The 22,406-nt window shown below is 44.6% G+C and overlaps 1 protein-coding gene and 1 pseudogene across 2 annotated transcripts in view; one reads left to right on the top strand and one right to left on the bottom strand.

Annotated features, from left to right (window-relative positions):
- The window catches only part of RIPOR2 (RHO family interacting cell polarization regulator 2), a 265,938-nt gene that overhangs the window by 140,160 nt on the left and 103,372 nt on the right, over window positions 1–22,406 (top strand). For both annotated transcript variants that reach the window (XM_063923277.1, XM_063923278.1), the window contains exon 14: window positions 4,057–4,247. In XM_063923277.1, coding sequence (XP_063779347.1) covers window positions 4,057–4,247 — 191 coding nt within the window. The remainder of the gene's footprint in view (window positions 1–4,056; window positions 4,248–22,406) is intronic.
- LOC134930351 (5S ribosomal RNA) lies at window positions 1,546–1,664 on the bottom strand (annotated as a pseudogene).

The raw sequence follows: 22,406 nt of genomic DNA, 5'->3' as shown, positions 1-22,406 counted from the left end.
GAGTACATACAGTATATATACAACTGAGTTACACTGGAAAATAGTAAAAAATGTTACTACACAGAACTAGTGTCTTCAAGATGTTATAGAGATTTTCTTCTTATAATGATCCCACTATATTTTGATCAGTTTGCTTTCTATATCCTTTCTTGGTATATAGTCTTACACCTTTTTCTCTGATTATCAACTTTCTTTTAGAAATAGTTATGTATTTGTGCAGTTATGTTTTTGGGGGATTGGGGAGGGGTTATGCGTCCCATGGAAGCCTACTCTGCTCTTCTGAGTGTACACAATGAAGTCCTGTTGGATCGGAAACACCAGATCGCCCTTACCCCCTGTAACAGCTACAGTTCTGTTTCTGCGCATTGGAGTCCCCATGGGTTTCTGTTTATATTGGCCTTTCTCCCTAGTAACAGTTTGTTACCAGTCGGGAGAATGGTAAGAAGGTTGAAATGTTTTATATATAATATTTTTAAGAATTGATTTATAGTTTATTCTTTCATTGACATTTTTCGTGAGGTCTGTTAAAAGTACATTTTAAAGAAATATATTTTAGGAAATTGGTTACAAATTCACCATTCTGCTATATAATCATTGGGGTTGCTATGTGTGCAGTTCTTAAGGGTCTTTTCCACCTCTTACATCATTTATTGGGGTAGATGTATTAACCTGGAGAAGGCATAAGGAAGTGATAAACCAGTGATAAAGCAGTGTTAAGTGCAAGGTGATAATGCCCCAGCCAATCAGCTCCTAACTGTTAATTTACATATGGGAGCTGATTGGCTGGTGCCTTTATCACCTTGTAATGGGTGGGGGTTTTTGGGATCTGCACTGGTCCTGATTGTACAATGATTGTAATTCTATTTGTATATATCATATATAACATATATAACAAAATTAATAAGTTAACCAACATAAAGCTACCGACTTCGCCTATTAAGGCTTTTGAGGTAGAACAGAGTTGGTGGTGCTCCCAGACATTAGTTCTGAAACAAACTGTTAAGGGTTGTTTTGCTAAGATGCAAAAAAAAAAGGGAGGACTCTTATATGTCTCACAGGGGCACACTTTGTTAATATAAACTGATAGAAAAAATGGATGAGGTGTTACAATTTATGTATAGGATAGAATAAAACTTAACTTTTAATGCTGTACACAGACAAAAGATGATACAAATATTGCTGTAGGTCAACAATATTTGTTTAAACAAGTATTAAACAACAAAAATTCGTATTGAACAAAAAATTCAATGACGATGGAGCAATATGTGACTCACTTGTATACAGAGGATGACAGAAAGTTTATCTGTACACCTACTGGTTTGTAAGTGAATATTAATGTTTGACATTTGTCAGAAGCGAAAATATGAAATATTCCTGTTATCTCTATGAAATTATGATTTCATATACACTTGTATATTCATAAAGAAGATAACAGTAAACCGGCTTAAGTAAATCAGGACTCCTGTAGGAAAGGTCAGCTCGGGTGAATGAATTGCAAGGTTGACTATAATGGAATTCGCTGATCAGCGGGAGGTATATTCCTTAATGCAACAGTACCCGGTATTCCCAGAGGCTCACCCTTTCTGGTACTGACCAGGCCCAATGCTGCTTGGCTTCCAAGATCAGGCGAGATCAGGCATGTCCAGCATGGTATGACTGTAGAGAGTCAAGAAAATACCTATCAGCATACCGGTGGCCACTTATTGGAGTGATTAGGAAAACATAGTCCAAAGACTGACAATAGTCACAGGCCAATAGGTCACCCCTAAAAATTGATTGTAAAGGATAAAGTGGTCTATTGGAAGCGGGGAGGTTAATTTCTCTCTCCTGTAAAAAAAAATTTTCACACTAGGATTATAGTAAGAGCAAATGTAAAATATATCACAAATAGTCCCTTGTGGAAAATACTGTGAAATAAGGACTATTGTGAGAGCGCATGCTCTAATATATCACAATTACTCCACAAACATATGACCTCAATAGTAGGTGTGGAGTTTACAGTGGGAAATAATAACAGTAATGCCCATGTGCTGAATCGTACAGTGCATGCAAACTTATATTAACAAAGTGTGCCCCTGTGAGACATATAAGAGTCCTCCCTTTTTTTTTTGCATCTTAGCAAAACAACCCTTAACAGCCTTTATCACCTTGCACATATCACTGGTTTATCACTTCCTATGCCTTCTCCAGGTTAATACATCTGCCCCATTGTGTGTACATTTTGACCTCTTTTAGCATGTGTTTACCTAAAAATGGACATTCAATTTAAATCTGCATAAATAATTGTTTTAATAAAGAAAGAATCAGATAAATTTATATTTGCCACTTTAGAACTTTTGTTTTGCATAATTAACTCGAGAAATGTTTAAATTGTAACATTGTGTCTTTGCTGTAAATGTGTTTGTTATCTAATCATGAAAGCGTAGGTCATTAGACCCATGTGAATTATTTGAGCGCACCATTGTGAATAACACTTCTGATGCTCAATGTATTTATGCTGTACTTCTGTTGGTCTGGCTACCTCCTTTGTGAAACTGCAGAATAGCAGTCATGTATACGGGATGCGTTTATGTGACCGACGGTCACAATAACGACACCGGGATCCAACCCATCCATACTGCTAGACATAGTACTTTTAATGTACCTAATAGTTTGCATGTAAGTGCCTTTCTACTGATTATACCAAGGAGGGTGCTGCATACCTATAAAACTAGCACAATTTGTGTTTTTTATTTTATTTAATTTAATAGACACTGTTCAGTCTAGGCAAACCCGTCTTATTCAGACCTACCTTGTAACGACCATCCCTCCAGCTCTCCTGAATAATAAAGAGCTGGCATATGGCTTTCATTGCACAAAGTGCTTAAATAAATCTCCTGACCTTTTCCATTGAGCTCTAAGGAAGTATTGTGGATGATTCGCATCATACTTTTTTTTTTTTTCTGCCCTGGTCTTCATGTTCTGTCACCTTAACTTAATTGAACAGATAACAGCATGTGATTGGGGTCCAGCAGAAACGGCAGTTGTATAACAACCATCATTTTACTTTTAAAGGAGTCTAAGCGGGATATTCAATTTGGCCCGAAGGGACATCGGGAGTAAAAACCCCCGATGTTTCTTCGGGTGCTGCGGTCGGGCTATTTAATTAGCTCGGCCGGTAAAACCTGCTTTTTCATCCATAACCACACAGGTTCAGTGAAACCTGTGTGTTTTCGGGTGAAATAGCCCCGTTTTCGGATGAAAACGGGGCTGTTTTCGGGCAAAACCCCCGATAAGCCGCGGCACGCGCCGGCTTATCAGGGCCAATTAAATAGCTCCCGGCGGCAATACTTATCACCCGGCACCATCGGGACAAATTGAGTAACCCCCTAAGCCTGTCTGACACATTCAAGTTCTCTGTATTGTGCAGTTTTGTATTTAAAAACTACCATTTGCATGTTTGAGTAATTTCAAAGTATATTGAGCCCTTCTGAAAAATGTCTACAAAAATATGCATAATGTTTTATACCTGTAGCAATTTGCATGGCAAGTGATTGATGCCGATGGTTCTCTACTACCCATTTCACACAGAAAGTCAAATTGCTAGGTTAATAAGTTCTATCTGGTAATTTGCCAATAAACACAGGTTTTCTGAGTGAAAGGGTCAACCCAGGTTGAGATTCCAGGGACTTAGACCCAGGAATTTACCAGGGTCGGAGACCAGGGAATTTCAACCCAGATTGACCCTTTCACACAAGAAATACCCGTGTTGATCTGCACATTACCGGGTAGAAATGCTTCATACAGTAATTTGCTTCATTGTGTGAAAAAGGGGTCAGGCTGGGTCCAGCTAACCAACCCGGTATTAAAATGGCAAGAAAAAAATCTGTGAATTTCAGACGTTTCTCTCTGAAAAGGGAATCATTCTTTATAAGCAATAGCTTTTAATACATTATTTAAATAAATCATTCTTTGATGTGATGAGAAGACCCATTTACTAGTTTTTCCTGGTTTAATTTCTGTTCCATCTTCATGTGAGATGTGTCTGGTCTTCACTGATCCCTTCTACCTTTGCAGTGCAAGCCATCTGTAAACCGAAGCAGGTCTTCCAGTGTAAGTCTAACAGTTGAGAGCGCTTTAGAGAGCTTTGATTTCCTGAACACCTCTGACTTTGATGATGATGATGTTGAGGAAGATGGTTGTGGAATGGTTTGTAATGGTGGAGGTGCAGACTCAGTCTTTACAGACACCGATGTGGAGAAGCTAAGGTAAGCGTTAATGGAAGAGTGCTACAGTAATATGTGCCTTTTAACAAAATCCTGGCGACAAAATGATTCAAGGAAGGTATTTCAGCCAAGCCATGCAACACAATAGTGCGGGGATGATCTTTAAATTTCAATTGCAATTTTAACTTGGTCCTATTCTATTATATGTACCTTTGTGTAGAACTGCTCCCACTGTATGTCAGAATGGCATATTTTTTTTCTGAATAAGATTCACTAATAGTTGATTGATGGCATGTTGCTACATTATTCTAACTACACGACAATGGAAAATTGAAAATGACCGCTTGCTGAACTATCTTACTTTACACAGTTTGAACCTGGATTAGTGATTTTACTAATGTCTCCAGTGTTTCCTTTATTTTTAGCCTGTTGTTACTTGTGCAGTGGTATGAACTAGTCAGTAATCAATAGAAAGCTGCATTGTGTCCATTGTTTTATCAGTTTCAAGCTGGGTACACATTAGACAATTTTTTTAACGATTGTCCGATTTCCAACAGATCTTCAAATGTGTACACACTATTGCGCGCTCCAACGGGTCGTCCGTCGCATCTTCAGATCGGTCGTACATGCGGGTCAGTCTGAAGATGATGCTGACGACCCCATGCATTTGGATGCAGTGGGAGTATGATATATGGTACGGTTCTTCACCAGATCGTGCAGTGTATACGGGCCACCTGATATATCGTTCCGTCGCATCTGCCATCAGCTGGGTACACGGGTGGTCTAATATGTACCCAGCTTAAGTTTTTATTAAAGTACATTTTGTGTAGATTGTTACATGCCTTTAACCCATTCCTTGCTGTCAGCAATAAACATTACAGGTGATGCTATTAACTTACCAGATAGGGTGGCTTTTAATAATGATCACACTTTATTGTAACGTCATCCACACAGAATAAATATAAAAGTAATTCATAATTTGAGTCACTAGATGGCAGTAGACATAGTTAAGCATACAAGTAATTATTGTAAAAAAACTTACATATGATTTAACATAGTCCTTAGAGATAAAAATAGACAAACACTAATTAGTATAGTTTACTTATAGTAACACTATTAGATTGAGACAACAGGTGTCCAGAATAAGAATGATTAGTTAAATGAGAGAGAATATATATGTATATCATTTATTTTTTTATTTATTTTTATTGTGTGTGCATGCAATTCACTGGGCACGCCAAAGCATATATAAACCAGTAGGGAGTAGTGACGCGAGGTGCCATCCTGCTCTTCAGAGAAAAATATATGGTGTAAATGACGGTACTCATGGACTCCTTAAAGAGGGTCATACAAATCACCAATGCTGCTCATCAGTTTTGGTTTATTTCAGCCTTTGTCAGGAACAAATATAAAAGTGAATAATCTTACCTTAAATACGGAAAAACACCATAGTGTGATTAAAGACGCGTGTCCCGTTTCTGTCCGAGCACACATTAATACAGGAAGTGATGCCAGTAACCAAGGTGAGATTACCAAGCAAGTTTGTCTCCACCATCACCATAACAACCAGACACATAGTGCTATACTATGAAAGAGAATATATACAAATAGCTATATACATAATAGCAAATATACCAATGGGCACCAGGAATATACATTTCATAAAAAGAGACAAGTGCCGTAACTAGGTGTGTGCCGATGGTGCCTTGCCCACAGCGCACATGCACTGAAGGCGCACCATCGGCAGCACACCCCCTCCCTCCCCCTCCTCCCGCACAGCCGCAGCCACACTGGCAGCATTCGATATAGAGTCCCTCTAGCGCCGACTCTCTGAACGGGTCCCTTAGCGCCACATCTCCTTCTCCCCCCCCCTTCCCCCCGACGCGCTGTCAGGTCTCCGCCGGCACCTGTCTCCCGCCTGCACCGCCGCCTCTGCAGGGGACTCGGGAGCGCAGAGGCAGCCGCCAGCTCCCGGGTCTCTACCTTCACAGTTAACCGCCTCTCTCTGCTGTAGATGCCGGATCGCCACCCCCGCAACTCGGGAGCCTGTCCCTTCTTACTCGGTCTTCCTGCACCCCACTAAGCACTGCGAGGAGCTGGCCTGCAGTAGCTTTGAGAGGAGGAAAACTCACTCGGCAGGCTGCAGTTTTCCATCCCCTGACTTGTGAGTAGCAGCACTGCAGTGAACATATGTATATTTCTCTGACGTCCTAGTGGATGCTGGGAACTCCGTAAGGACCATGGGGAATAGCGGCTCCGCAGGAGACTGGGCACAAAAGTAAAGCTTTAGGACTACCTGGTGTGCACTGGCTCCTCCCCCTATGACCCTCCTCCAAGCCTCAGTTAGATTTTTGTGCCCGGCCGAGAAGGGTGCACACTAGGGGCTCTCCTGAGCTTCTTAGTGAAAGTTTAGTTTTAGGTTTTTTATTTTCAGTGAGACCTGCTGGCAACAGGCTCACTGCATCGAGGGACTAAGGGGAGAAGAAGCGAACTCACCTGCGTGCAGAGTGGATTGGGCTTCTTAGGCTACTGGACACCATTAGCTCCAGAGGGACCGAACACAGGCCCAGCCTCGGAGCTCGGTCCCAGATCCGCGCCGCCGGCCCCCTTACAGAGCCAGAAGCAAGAAGAGGTCCGGAAAAATCGGCGGCAGAAGACATCAGTCTTCAACAAGGTAGCGCACAGCACTGCAGCTGTGCGCCATTGTTACTCAGGCACACTTCACACTTCGGTCACTGAGGGTGCAGGGCGCCAGGGGGGGGCGCCCTGAGCAGCAATGTAAACACCTTGGCTGGCATAAATACACCACATATAACCCCCAGGGCTATATGGATGTATTTTAACCCCTGCCAGATTCCACAGAAAAACGGGAGAAAAGGCAGCCGAGAAGGGGGCGGAGCCTATCTCCTCAGCACACTGGCGCCATTTTCTCTCACAGCTCCGTTGGAGGGAAGCTCCCTGGCTCTCCCCTGCAGTTACTACACTACAGAAAGGGGTTAAAAAAGAGAGAGGGGCACTAATTAGGCGCAGTATAACAATACAGCAGCTATAAGGGGAAAAACACTTATATAAGGTTATCCCTGTATATATATATATATATATATATATATATATATATAGCGCTCTGGTGTGTGCTGGCATACTCTCCCTCTGTCTCCCCAAAGGGCTAGTGGGGTCCTGTCCTCTATCAGAGCATTCCCTGTGTGTGTGCTGTGTGTCGGTACGTTGTGTCGACATGTATGAGGAGGAAAATGAGGTGGAGGCGGAGCAATTGCCTGTAACAGAGATGTCACCCCCTAGGGAGTCGACACCTGAGTGGATGAGCTTATGGAAGGAATTATGTGACAGTGTCAGCTCTTTACAAAAGATTGATGACATGAGACAGCCGGCGACTCAGCCTGTGCCTGTCCAGGTGTCTCAAAAGCCATCAGGGGCTCTAAAACGCCCGTTACCGCAGATGGCAGATACAGACGCCGACACGGATACTGACTCCAGTGTCGACGATTAAGAGACGAATGTGACTTCCAGTAGGGCCACACGTTACATGATTGAGGCTATGGAAAATGTTTTTACACATTTCTGATAATACCAGTACCACTAAAAAGGGTATTATGTTGGGTGAGAAAAAACTGCCTGTAGTTTTTCCTGCATCTGAGGAATTAAATGAAGTGTGTGATGATGCGTGGGTTTCCCCCGATAAAAACTGTTAATTCCTAAAAAGTTATTAGCATCATACCCCTTCCCGCCAGAGGATAGTGCACGTTGGGAAACACCCCCTAGGGTGAATAAAGCGCTCACACGCTTGTCTAAACAGGTGGCACTACCGTCCCCGGATACGGCCGCCCTTAAGGAACCTGCTGACAGCAGTAAAATATCCTAAAATGTATATACACTCACACGGGTGTGATACTGCGACCAGCAATCGCCTCAGCCTGGATGTGCAGTGCTGGGGTGGCTTGGTCGGATTCCCTGACTGACAATATTGATACCCTAGATAGGGACAGTATATTACTGACTATAGAGCATTTAAAAGATGCATTTCTATATATGCGTGATGCACAGAGGGATATTTGCCGACTGGCATCAAGAGTAAGTGCGCTGTCCATTTCTGCCAGAAGAGGGTTATGGACAAGACAGTGGTCAGGTGATGCTGATTCCAAAAGGCATATGGAAGTATCGCCTTATAAAAGGGAGGAGTTATTTGGGGTAGGTCTAACAGACCTGGTGGCCACGGCAACGGCTGGGAAATCCACATTTTTACCCCAGGTAGCCTCTCAACATAAGAAGACGCCGTATTATCAGGCGCAGTCCTTTGGGCCCCATAAGGGCAAGCGGGCAAAAGGCTCCTCATTTCTGCCCCGTGGCAGAGGGAGAGGAAAAAGGCTGCAGCAAACAGCCAGTTCCCAGGAACAGAAGCCCTCTCCCGTTTTCTGCCAAGTCCTCAGCATGACGCTGGGGCTTTACAAGCGGACTCAGGCACGGTGGGGGCCCGTCTCAAAAATTTCAGCGTGCAGTGGGCTCACTCACAGGTGGACCCCTGGATCCTTCAGGTGGTATCTCAGGGGTACAAATTGGAATTTGAGACGTCTCCCCTTCGCCGTTTTCCTAAAGTCTGTTTTACCGACGTCTCCCTCCGACAGGGAGGCGGTATGGGAAGCCATTCACAAGCTGTATTCCCAGCAAGTGATAATCAAGGTACCCCTCCTACAACAGGGAAAGGGGTATTATTCCACGCTGTTTGTGGTACCGAAGCCGGACGGCTCGGTGAGACCTAATTTAAATCTGAAATCCTTGAACACTTACATACAAAGGTTCAAATTCAAGATGGAGTCACTCAGAGCGGTGATTGCAAACCTGGAAGAAGGGGATTATATGGTGTCTCTGGACATCAAGGATGCTTATCTCCATGTCCCAATTTACCCTTCTCACCAAGGGTACCTCAGGTTTGTGGTACAGAACTGTCACTATCAGTTTCAGACGCTGCCGTTTGGTTTGTCCACGGCACCCCGGGTCTTTACCAAAGTAATGGCCGAAATGATGATACTCCTTCGAAGGAAGGGAGTTTTAATTATCCCTTACTTGGACGATCTCCGGATAAGGGCAAGATCCAGGGAACGGTTGGTAGTCGGGGTAGCACTATCTCAAGTAGTGTTGCGGCAGCACGGTTGGATTCTTAATATTCCAAAATCGCAGCTGATCCCGACGACACGTCTTCTATTCCTAAGGATGATCCTGGACACAGTCCAGAAAAAGGTGTTTCTCCAGGAGGAGAAAGCCAGGGAGTTATCCGAACTAGTCAGAAACCTCCTAAAACCAGGCCAAGTGTCAGTGCAGCAGTGCACAAGGGTCCTGGGAAAAATGGTGGCTTCCTACGAAGCAATTCCATTCGGCAGATTCCACGCAAGAACTTTCCAGTGGGACCTGCTGGAAAAGTGGTCCGGATCGCATCTTCAGATGCATCAGCGGATAACCCTGTCACCAAAGACAAGGGTGTCTCTCCTGTGGTGGTTGCAGAGTGCTCATCTTCTAAAGGGCGCAGATTCGGCATTCAGGACTGGGTCCTGGTGACCACGGATGCCAGCCTGCGAGGCTGGGGAGCAGTCACACAGGGAAGAAATTTCCAGGGCTTGTGGTCAAGCCTGGAGACATCACTTCACATAAATATCTTGGAGCTAAGGGCCATTTACAATGCCCTAAGCCAAGCAAGACCTCTGCTTCAAGGTCAGCCGGTGCTGATCCAGTCGGACAACATCACGGCAGTCGCCCACGTAGACAGACAGGGCGGCACAAGAAGCAGGAGGGCAATGGCAGAAGCTGCAAGGATTTTTCGCTGGGCGGAAAATCATGTCAGCAGTGTTCATTCGGGGAGTGGACAACTGGGAAACAGACTTCCTCAGCAGAAGTCTTCCACATGATTGTAAACCGTTGGGAAAAACCAAAGGTGGACATGATGGCATCCCGCCTAAACAAAAAATTGAACAGGTATTGCGCCAGGTCAGGGGACCCTCAGGCAATAGCTGTGGACGCTCTGGTAACACCGTGGGTGTACCAGTCAGTGTATGTGTTCCCTCCTCTGCCTCTCATACCCAAGGTACTGAGAATCATAAGAAGGAGAGGAGTAAGGACTATACTCGTGGCTCCGGATTGGCCAAGAAGGACTTGGTACCCGGAACTTCAAGAGATGCTCACAGAGGACCCGTGGCCTCTACCTCTAAGAAAGGACCTGCTTCAGCAGGGACCCTGTCTGTTCCAAGACTTACCGCGGCTGCGTTTGACGGCATGGCGGTTGAACGCCAGATCCTGAAGGAAAAAGGCATTCCGGATGAAGTCATCCCTACCCTGATCAAAGCCAGGAAGGATGTAACCGTACAGCATTATCACCGTATTTGGCGTAAATATGTTGCGTGGTGCGAGGCCAGGAAGGCCCCTACAGAGGAATTTCAACTGGGTCGTTTCCTGCATTTCCTGCAAACAGGACTGTCTATGGGCCTAAAATTAGGGTCCATTAAGGTTCAGATTTCGGCCCTGTCGATTTTCTTCCAGAAAGAACTGGCTTCAGTTCCTGAAGTTCAGACGTTTGTCAAGGGGGTACTGCATATACAGCCTCCTTTTGTGCCTCCAGTGGCACCTTGGGATCTCAATGTAGTTTTGGGGTTCCTAAAATCACATTGGTTTGAACCACTCACCACTGTGGACTTAAAATATCTCACATGGAAAGTGGTAATGCTGTTGGCCCTGGCTTCAGCCAGGCGTGTCTCAGAATTGGCGGCTTTATCCTATAAAAGCCCTTACCTAATTTTTCATACGGACAGGGCAGAATTGAGGACTCGTCGTCAATTTCTCCCTAAGGTGGTTTCAGCGTTTCACTTGAACCAGCCTATTGTGGTACCTGCGGCTACTAGGGACTTGGAGGACTCCAAGTTGCTGGACGTAGTCAGGGCCCTGAAAATATATGTTTCCAGGACGTCTGGAGTCAGAAAATCTGACTCGCTGTTTATCCTGTATGCACCCAACAAGCTGGGTGCTCCTGCTTCTAAGCAGACTATTGCTCGTTGGATTTGTAGTACAATTCAGCTTGCACATTCTGTGGCAGGCCTGCCACAGCCAAAATCTGTAAAAGCCCATTCCACAAGGAAGGTGGGCTCATCTTGGGCGGCTGCCCGAGGGGTCTCGGCTTTACAACTTTGCCGAGCAGCTACTTGGTCAGGGGCAAACACGTTTGCAAAATTCTACAAATTTGATACCCTGGCTGAGGAGGACCTGGAGTTCTCTCATTCGGTGCTGCAGAGTCATCCGCACTCGCCCGCCCGTTTGGGAGCTTTGGTATAATCCCCATGGTCCTTACGGAGTTCCCAGCATCCACTAGGACGTCAGAGAAAATAAGAATTTACTTACCGATAATTCTATTTCTCGTAGTCCGTAGTGGATGCTGGGCGCCCATCCCAAGTGCGGATTGTCTGCAATACTTGTACATAGTTATTGTTACAAAAATCGGGTTATTATTGTTGTGAGCCATCTTTTCAGAGGCTCCTCTGTTATCATGCTGTTAACTGGGTTCAGATCACAGGTTGTACGGTGTGATTGGTGTGGCTGGTATGAGTCTTACCCGGGATTCAAAATCCTTCCTTATTGTGTACGCTCGTCCGGGCACAGTATCCTAACTGAGGCTTGGAGGGGGGTCATAGGGGGAGGAGCCAGTGCACACCAGGTAGTCCTAAAGCTTTACTTTTGTGCCCAGTCTCCTGCGGAGCCGCTATTCCCCATGGTCCTTACGGAGTTCCCAGCATCCACTACGGACTACGAGAAATAGAATTATCGGTAAGTAAATTCTTATTTTATTTACCACCAATTGTGAAAGGGGGACACTGTCTGCGGTAATGTGTAATAAGGGGGTCGCTGTCTGTCGTAATGTGTAAAAAAGGGGGACTGTCTGCCGTAATGTGTAAAAAAGGGACGCTGTCTGCCGTAATGTGTTAAAGGGGGACGCTGTCTGCCGTAATGTGTAAAAAAGGGGACGCTGTCTGCCGTAATGTTTAAAATGGGGACTCTCTCTGTCGTAATGTGTAAAAAGGGGACGCTGTCTGACGTAATGTGTAAAAAGGGGACTCTGCCATAATGTGTAAAAAAGGGGACGCTGTCTACCGTAATGTGTAAAAAAGGAGGACTGTCTGCCGTAATGTGTAAAAAAGGGACGCTGTCTGCCGTAATGTGTAAAAAGGGGACGCTGTCTGCCGTAATGTGTAAAAAGGGGACGCTGTCTGCCGTAATGTGTAAAAAAGGGGACGCTGTCTGCCGTAATGTTTAAAATGGGGACTCTCTCTGTCGTAATGTGTAAAAAGGGGACACTGTCTGACGTAATGTGTAAAAAGGGGACTCTGCCGTAATGTGTAAAAAAGGGGACGCTGTCTGCCGTAATGTGTAAAAAAGGGGACGCTGTCTGCCGTAATGTGTAAAAAGGGGACGCTGTCTGCCGTAATGTGTAAAAGGGGAACGCTGTCTGCCGTAATGTGTAAAAAGGGGACTCTCTCTGTTGTAATGTGTAAAAAAGGGGAAGCTGTCTGCCGTAATGTGTAAAAAAAGGGGACGCTGTCTGCCGTAATGTGTAAAAAGGGGGATGCGGTCTGCCGTAATGTGTTAAAAGGGGGACGCTGTAATGTGTAAAAAGGGGGACGCTGTCTGCCGTAATGTGTAAAAAGGGGGACGCTGTCTGCCGTAATGTGTAAAAAGGGGATGCTGTCTGCCGTAATGTGTAAAAAAGGGGACGCTGTCTGCCATAATGTGCAAAAAAGGGGAACGCTGTCTGCCGTAATGTGTAAAAAGGGGACGCTGTCTGCCATAATGTGTAAAAAAGGGAACGCTGTCTGCCGTAATATGTAAAAAGAGGACGCTGTCTGCCGTCATGTGTAATGGCGCTACTGTGCAGCGTAATATGAATAATGGAGACTACTGTGCACCATTATATGAATTGGTATTATTTTGTGGCCACACCCCTTTCCTGTGAAGCCACGCCTCTATATTTTTTGCGCGCACTGCCGCCAGTTTACGTTAAGGGGGAGGGGGCGCCAATGCTGTTTCTTGCACACAGCGCTAAAATGTCTAGTTACGGCACTGGTCACCACCATTCGGATCTTCTGGAATAAAATCTATAATTTTGTATCTAAGGGGTATATTTACTAAAGTGCAGGTTTACAAAAGTGGAGATGTTGCTCATAGCAACCAATCAAATTCTAGCTATTATCTTCTAGGATGTGCTAGATAAATAAGTAGACTGTGATGGGTTGCTATGGGCAACATCTCCAGTTTAGCAAACCTGCACTTTAGTAAATATAACCCTAAGAGTAGCGAGGGTATGTACGTTTTCTTCAAAATTACTGGCTGTTCATTCGGGTTTCCTACAATAGCGGATCTGATACACTGATACATTTGTATGTAATAAGAAGGATGAGCATATACAAATGGAACTGATGACAAAAAAAATCTTAGAGTTAATTCTAGAGACTTCTGGAATAGCCTATAAGTACATCCAGCAGATTGTTATCCCTTGGTCAGTCAGCCACCCCCAGTGGCCTTTGCTCACTGTTTTGAATTTGGTCATATACAGTATCTTTATATAGCCAATGGGGTCGATTCAATTCACCGACAGTTGAATAGCGCCGGGAATTAACGCTATTCAATACAGCGACAAGTGACCCTCAATTGTCATGAATTCTTCTCTCACCCCCGGGGGATGAGAGAAGAAATCCGACAAAAGTGCTGCCGTGCGACCGGCGCGAGGCTGATTCTGTCGGGAATCAGCATCGCGTCGGGGAGTTAAGTCGGAGAATGCCCGTTCTCCCGACAATTCAACCTGTTAAGTCTGGGAGAACGGGCCTTCGCCGACTTAACTTGAGCTGAATTGAATAGCATCGGGAGCTAATTCCTGCCGCTATTCAACTGTCGGTGAATTGAATCGACCCCAATGTTGCTGATTTCCTTATCATGTACTCTGTCCCCCAACCCCCTTCCTTTCTGGACCCAGCCCCCTTTGCTTCTTTTGTTTAATATGTCCAATGAACAGTGTTTAGAAGAAAAATGCAGTAAATCCAATACTGCTGTTTCATGGTTCCAGGGGGCATATGATCATTCAGGCATAGATTTATCAAGCCTTAGAGAATGATAAATAGCACGGTGATAAATGACCAGCCAACCAGCTCCTAACTGTCATTTCTCCTGCAGGGTCCTGAGATTACTACACATCTTGTACCCTCTCTCCGTGATGCCTGAATTAATGAATTTAATAAGAATGTTGTGTATATATAATAACAAATATACTTATTTATTATTTTATATTGGTGTGCTTTTAGAATGTATTGATCTTTAAATTGCATGCTGAATCGCACAATGGATACAAATGCTCACCTGTTTGAGATCTAATGATCTGATTGATGGATCAAACCCATTGACCACAAAGTCCTTTAAATACTGCTCCTTTCACTCACCTGGATTTCCTTCTGAGGAAACCGATACTCTTGTAAGACAGAAACGCGTCAAGGGATCCTGACCGCATTGTTGTGATTCTCCACCGGTTGTGCTGACTGTAGAGACGCTTGCATTACAGACCACCCACATTGCCTCTTCAGCTCCGAACAGCATCCTCCCTCCCCGGGACGCTTGTCACAATCACCGCCGCTCCCACCATACCACTTCGTCCAGTTGCTCCGTACACTGCAGGACACGGACAACTGAGTGGTGAGCCAAATTTAGGCGGCGGGGGGGTCATAGCATAAACGCGTGCCCTGTGAGGATTCAAACTTACCTCCATTGCTAATAAATGTTATCAATTAACAAAGGACCCTTTGAAATTTATACCATGTGACTCAATGGGGCTTTTTGTGGTCGTGCTTCTATACCTTTAAAAGCACTACTTAACCGATGACACCGTGGAACTTTCATAATAATTGATACTGTGCTATCAGTTTACCTAATTTATCTAAAACGGGCTAAGAATGCACTTTTATGCAAAACTGTTATTTGTGTTTTAAAGTGGTTGTCATAGTGAATACTCAACAGTGCGGTTTTGTTTGATAATGTTCTGTATAATTGATTGTATATTCAAAATAAATTGTGTACTTTTTAAGTATATGTGCGCCGCAGCAGGGATAGAAGAGAAGACAACAGGCTGCCAGGGCAGGAGGGATCCACGCGGCTGTACATTCGGCTTCCTCCCCCCTCCTCTCAGGCAGCACGGTCAGGGACTGAGTCAAGCAATCTCCAGCCTTCGCTGCTGCCAAGAGAAATGCTGCTGGTCGCAGAGGCTGGAGATTGCTTGACTCAGTCCCCGACCGTGCTGCCCGAGAGGAGAAGGGAGAAAGCCGCATGCACAGCCGCACTCCTCCCCCGGCAGCGTGGATCCCTCCTGCCCCGGCAGCCTGTTGTCTTCTCTTCTCTCCCTGCTGCGGCGCGGCTCCCGTTGCCTGTGACCGGGGGAGGTAAGCAGCGCATGCTGGTGGTCAACGGGGCCCCCTTCCCCCCCCCCCCCGTCTTGGGTGCCCTTGGCCCACCCAGGGCTTAATCCGGCCCTGCCTTTGACATGGCAGTTAGGAGCTGATTGGTTGCTACTTTATCACTGTGCAATTTATCACTCTTCAAGGCTTGATAAATGTAGGTCATTATATCAATACGACGGGTGGTCTTCAGTATGCCGGCTGTCAGGATCCCGGCGCCGGAATCCTAACAGCCGGCATACCGACACTTTATCTCCCTCTTGGGGGTCCACGACCCCCCTGGAGGGAGAATAAATAGCGTGGCGTGCCGAGCGCAGCGAGCCCGCAAGGGGCTCATTTGCGCTCGCCATGCTGTCTGTAAGCCGGCGGTCGGGATTCCGGCGCTGGTATGCTGGTCACTGGGAGCCCGGCCGCCGGCATACAATACTACACCCCAATACGACTAGTATTGAAAGGACTAAGGGGGTAATTCAGACCTGATCGTAGCTGCAAATTTGTTAGCAGATGGGCAAACCATGGGGGTCATTCCGAGTTGTTCATTCGTTATATTTTTCTCGCAACGGAGCGATTAGTCGCTAATGCGCATGCGCAATGTCCGCAGTGCGACTGCGCCAAGTAAATTTGCTGTGCAGTTAGGTATTTTACTCACGGCATTACAAGGTTTTTTCTTCGTTCTGGTGATCGTAATGTGATTGACAGGAAGTGGGTGTTTCTGGGCGGAAACTGGCCGTTTTATGGGTGTGTGCGAAAAAACGCTACCGTTTCTGGGAAAAACGCGGGAGTGGCTGGAGAAACGGAGGAGTGTCTGGCCGAACACTGGGAGTGTTTGTGACGTCAAACCAGGAACGAAACTGACTGAACTGATCGCAGTTGCCGAGTAAGTGTGGAGCTACTCAGAAACTGCTAAGAAGTGTCTATTCGCAATTTTGCTTATCTTTCGTTCGCAATTTTGCTAAGCTAAGATACACTCCCAGTAGGCGGCGGCTTAGCGTGTGCAAAGCTGCTAAAAGCAGCTTGCGAGCGAGCAACTCGGAATGAGGGCCCATGTGCACTGCAGGGGGGGGTCAGATATAACATGTGTAGAGAGAGTTAGATTTGGGTGGGGTGTTTTCAAACTGAAATCTAAATTGCAGTGTAAAAATAAAGCAGCCATTATTTACCCTGCACAGAAACAAAATAACCCACCCAAATCTAACTCTCTCTGCACATGTTATATCTGTCGCACCTGCAGTGCACATGGTTTTGCCCAACTGCTAACAAAGTTCCTGCTGCGATCAACTCTGAATTACCCCCTAAAACCTGTATGTTTCATGTTAACAAATCAATCAACTGTTGTGAGTCCTGTCCCCATTATGTGATGTCTCTTGCCTGTTATTTGCTTAGCCTGATCTTTTGCTCCTTTTAAAGCTTCATTGTACACCTAAAGTAAAGCTAGTCCAACCTCGAAAAGATCTTGTAATATTCAAAAATAAAACCCAATTGTCAAGCACAACTGAATATACTTGCACTATAAGTAAATGTTAAAAAATAAAATAAAAAAAATAGCACTTAGTCTGTCATAGAAGATATTGAAGTTAATTGTAGTATTTATTGTTAGACAGCGATGTGCATGCCTAAAACTTCTATAACCATCCATAACATAGTCTGGGAGAAGGTTCTACAACGGACTTGGCCAAGTGTGTGCATTTGCGGTGATTGCATGTAAATGTAGCAGGCAGTCCATAAAGCAAACATGGCAGCAAATCTGAATAGATATGGAGTATTTTTAAACCAATGTTTTCTATTCCCATACATGCTTACATACTTATAAAAATATATAGTATGTATTTCAGTGCCAGTTGGAAAGGGCATTTGTCACTTTTAATATTTTTTTCTTAGCTTCCCTGTTGAAGTTTTAAGATTTATTGGCTACTCGGAGGAAATGTATTTAAAAGAAAACAATAAGTGCATTATTCTTGTAATAACCACATTCAGTTCCTAGATTTGTGGGGGTTTCCAACAAGCCAGGCCCCTTTAGCATGTTACACTATCACTACAATAGTGTGTATAAAATGGAGGGAAAACACAGTGTGTAATTTTCTCACGGTTTTGCATTCACATTCCACTATTCAAATATTACTAAAAACACATATATAACTGATATTTCACAGTGTGCTGTTTACCTCTTACATACAGTATAACTCAACCCCTAAAGTACATAAGAGAGCACTAGCCGTCTATACAAACCACCTAATTTATTGTGTTAGAGTGAAATATTTGAGCAACTACTGTGCAACTGATGTTTTTCATTTTTTATATTTTTTTATTTCCCACTGAAAAGTTTTATAAGCAAAAGAAAATAATTATATGTCTTTTTAATTCAAGTTTTTGCAAGTGTGGGGATGAAAGAGAAGACCAGTGTAGGGGAAGGGGTGCATTTTCTGGTACAGATAATCAACAGTATCCATTGTGGACTATTGATAAGCATTTTGATAGTAGTATAAGAAATGACCATTTGCAGCAATAATTTAGGACTATAACACCCGTGCACCAGGAATGTGAAGGAGTAGAGGGTTTAAAGGAGGGAAATCTGGGAAAAGTTAGCAAGGTAAAGATAAGGGAAGGAAGAAAGGGAAAAAAAGTAGGGGTTGTTAATGAGGAACCTCAGGACTATAGAAGCGTTATGTAAATTAGAGAAAAGATTGGCTATGCTTTAAAGTGATTAGCCCATGAACCTCAAACATGGATATGAGGGTGATTGGCAAGTAAACTGGTGAGATATACCAATTTGTACACCACACATCTATTGATGAGAGACAAGTGTGTAGGTGGAACAGTAACTTTTCCAATACAAGAGTATTAAAATGCAAGGCATCTGTGATATGGTTCATACGTTTCCAAGTACATATAAGGGTGTCTGTAAATGATCCTTGTACTTGCAAAGGTGCCGAAGAGCGCTCCAGTACTAGAATGAAACTCCTTAACGACTGCTTTACGGAGACTCTTTGGAATAAACAATCATCTGGTGGGAGTTTCAACAGGAGCTTGAGATTGACCAGAGAGAACCTGGGACACCAGATCTTGAATAAGCTGAGCATGAATCATAGAGGTCGGAACAATAGGGAACTCTTGGCCTTTGGATCATGAACAGGTTGAAAACTGCCTTGGAGTTTGCCTTGGATTCACCCTGTGGGCCATCTCAATATACACCATATTCTTGTAGTCAGTAAAGATGGTAACAACATGTTTTGCACCCTCCAACCAGTCGCATCAGTTCTCAAATGCCCACTTGATTGCAAGAAGCTCTCAGTTACAAACATCTTAATTTCTTTCAGATGAAGAAAACTTTCAAGAAAGAAAGGCACATTGATGAACCTTTTGGTCTTTCGGATCTCTGTGCGAAAGTACCACAACGGCCCCTACATCCGAAGCATCCACCTTAACAAGATGACCATTGTTGAGGATTTGCTCCCTTTTTGGTTAATTCCACAATCAGGGCTACGATGGTAGAGAGAGAATAAATAAATCTGTGGTAATAGTTGGAAAAACCTAAAAATCGTTGAACTGCTTTTAGGCTGGTTGAACGAGTCCACGAAAGTACAGCTTGGACGTTGGCCAGATTCATCAAAAAGTCTTTAGAAGAGATGATGTAACCAAGAACGATACCTCCTCCACTTTGAATTCACATTTCTTCAGCCTAGCATAGAGTCCATGTTCACGCAACTTTTGAAGAACCAGCTTAACATGACAATGATGTTCCAATAAAGACAGGGAAAAAATCAAGATGTTGTCTAAATAAGCCACAATGAAATGGCCAAGAAAGTCTCTGAGGACCTCGTTGATTAACTCTTGAAAAACTGCTGGGGCATTAGACTGTCCAAATGGCACAACAAGGTATTCATAATGCCCTGTGTGTGTATTAAATGCAGTTTTCCACTCGTCCCTTTTTCTGATCCATACCAAGTTGTAGACTCCTCTCACATTGATCTTGGAAAAGATTGTGGCTCCCCGGAGCTGATTGAAGAGAATGGAAATAAGGGGAAGAGAATAAGATTTTTTTATGGTCCCCTTATTCGGGGCTTTGTAATCGATGGGAGGACGTAAGGAGCCATCTTTCTTGGCAACCAAAAAAAAAGAAACCTGCTCCCATCAGAAATCTTGAAGGACGAATACATCCCTTGGCCACATTTTCTTGGATATATTGTTCCATAGCTTGTGTCCCCAGAACAAAGACAGCATATAATCTTCCTTTTGGTAACCTTTCATCTGGAACCAGATCTGTTGGACAATCGAAAGGACGATGAGGAGGGAGAACATCAGCCTATTTCTTGGAGAAGACATCTTGAAACGGCTGAGGGTGCAGCTACGCCTTTCAAGACTGGTTGAAACATTCACGAAGGAACACGAAGCATGAGTCAGTTGGCTCCACAATCAGCACCCCATCGAATAATCTCTCCAACTTCCCAATCAATAAATGGATTGTGTCTCCTTATCCAAGGCAGACCGAGTATGACAGGTTCAAATGGGCAATGAATCAGATAAAATGCAAGATCTTCAGAGTGTAGGATTCCAACCGTGAAACAAAGAGGCGGAGTCTGAGAAGAAATTTGGCCATTAATGAGAGAATTACCATCAAGCACGCAGACGGAGATTGGGGAGTCCAGTAATTCAGCTGGTATTCCCAAGGATCTAGCGAATGCCAAGTCCAAAAAGTTGCCTGCTGCTCCGCTATACAAGAAGTCTGTGACTCTGGCCTTTTTCTCCGCAAAGGAGATTTTCGCAGGAACTAGGATGGAATTGGAGGGAGAGATGGTGGACATGCCCAAATTAATTCTCCCTGCATCGTTTAGGCTCTGTATTTTGGTGGTTTTACGAGGGCATATGCTGACACAATGACCTTGTCCACCACAATAAAGACACAGACCCCAGGAATGCCTTTTCCTTTTCTCCCCGAAGACAAATAGACAGTGCCTTGCTGCATGGGTTCCTCAGAATCATCAGAGATGTCCATACTTGATGGTCAAGATGATGGCATCCCAAACTCCTTTTCACGCCTCCGTTCTCGGAAGCGTTGGTCTAACTCTAACCGAATATCCAGTTGCATAAAACTGTCCAGAGACACAGGAGCTGGATACTGCACCAGACAATCCCTGATTTGTTCCAAGTGACCTATTCGGAATTGACTCCTGAGAGCAGCATTGTTCCACCCGGAGTCAACCGCCCATCTCCTGAACTCTGTACAATATGCCTCAGCTGGACCGCGTTGTCTGAGCATTCGAAGATTTTCCTCTGCAGAGGCCATCCAGTCCGGGTCATCATACAAGAGTCCCATTGCAGTGAAGAAGGCATTTACTGAACAAAGAGTTTTGGAATCCTCTGGCAATTCAACGGTCCTGGTTTGCAGATCCAAGAAATGATCATTCCAAATCATTGAACCCGTCTCGGAACCCGAAGAAAGGGTCTTAATTTGAAGTATAATTTACAAGCCTCCCGGAAATTAAAAAATTTGCTCCTATCCCCGGAGAACCAATCCGGGAGATTCACTTTTGGCTCAGTGGATCTTTGGCAAGCTGAGGCAGCCTTGATTTGATCACCCTGAGAGGCAACTTGTAAGGTGAGTTCTTGAAGCTTCTGGGTCAAACCTTGGATTTGTCCAGCCAGAATTTGAGCCGAATTCTGTGGAGAATGATCCATTCTGAGCAATGAACTCCCAAGGCCTTCTCAGTGTTGGCCGGATATAATGTTTTGAACAACTAGATTCTTGGACTCGCAAGATGCTGAAGAGAACTCCAGTGAAGGATCCTTGGACTTGCAAAAGTGCAGTAGAGAGCTCCAGTACTAGTTAGAAATGTAGCTGTCTTGGTCCTAGTTGAGGGAAGCACCAGCTCTATTAGGGTGAGACTCCTAAAGCCTTCAAGAGGTGTTTCACCATTAGCAACCCCCTGCTGTGTCCTTAGTGCTGGTTGTGCACACTGGTACTTATGTGGCCTCCTGGAATTAATTCCTCCAGCAGTAGGAGCTCACCCAATTGACCAGTGATGCCAGATAGCAGTGAATAGCAACAGTCCAGCCAGAAATCTAGAGCCAAAGTTGCTTGGCTTTGCAGTTCATCAGCTGGCAGGTCAAGTGTACTGGGAGGATCAAGGCTTAGCCTGGAGAGATGTTTGCAAACTGACTTGATGTGCAGGACTGACAGAAACTATACCTTATGGAGTGCCTTGATGGCAGACCAAGTTCGCTGGATAAACAGACACGAGGGCTTGCTGGATAATCTGTAGCGTGGTTTGCAGGATGTGACTGATGGACCAGGTTTTCTGGATTGACTGTAACATGAACCTGCAAGACATACTGTAACGTGAATTGCTGGGTATGACTGACGGACCAAGTTTGCAGGATTGACTATAACGTGAACTTGCAGAATAACTGTAATGTGTATTGCGGGGTATGACTGACCAAGTTTGCAGGATTGACTGTAATGTGAACTCGCAAGATAAACTGTAACGTGGATTGCTGGGTATGACTGACAGACCAGGTTTATTGGATAAACTGGAAGACCTGAATACAACTCAGAGCAGCAAGGGCTCCCATGGTAACTGAGGACTTTAACTGGCAGGGAATACTGGTCCTTACTGAATTTTAACAGGAAGAGAAACCAATGCAAGTCAGCTTCCTTGATTGCAGACTCAATTGCAGCTGCGCTGTACACACTCTGAGAGCTTGAGTACAGGCTGACTGCAGC

This window comes from Pseudophryne corroboree, chromosome 5 (genome assembly GCF_028390025.1).
Source record: "Pseudophryne corroboree isolate aPseCor3 chromosome 5, aPseCor3.hap2, whole genome shotgun sequence".
In the NCBI taxonomy this organism is placed as follows: domain Eukaryota; kingdom Metazoa; phylum Chordata; class Amphibia; order Anura; family Myobatrachidae; genus Pseudophryne; species Pseudophryne corroboree.
Note: the sequence above shows the minus strand (reverse complement) of the source record. Positions and strands in the feature narration are given on the sequence as shown.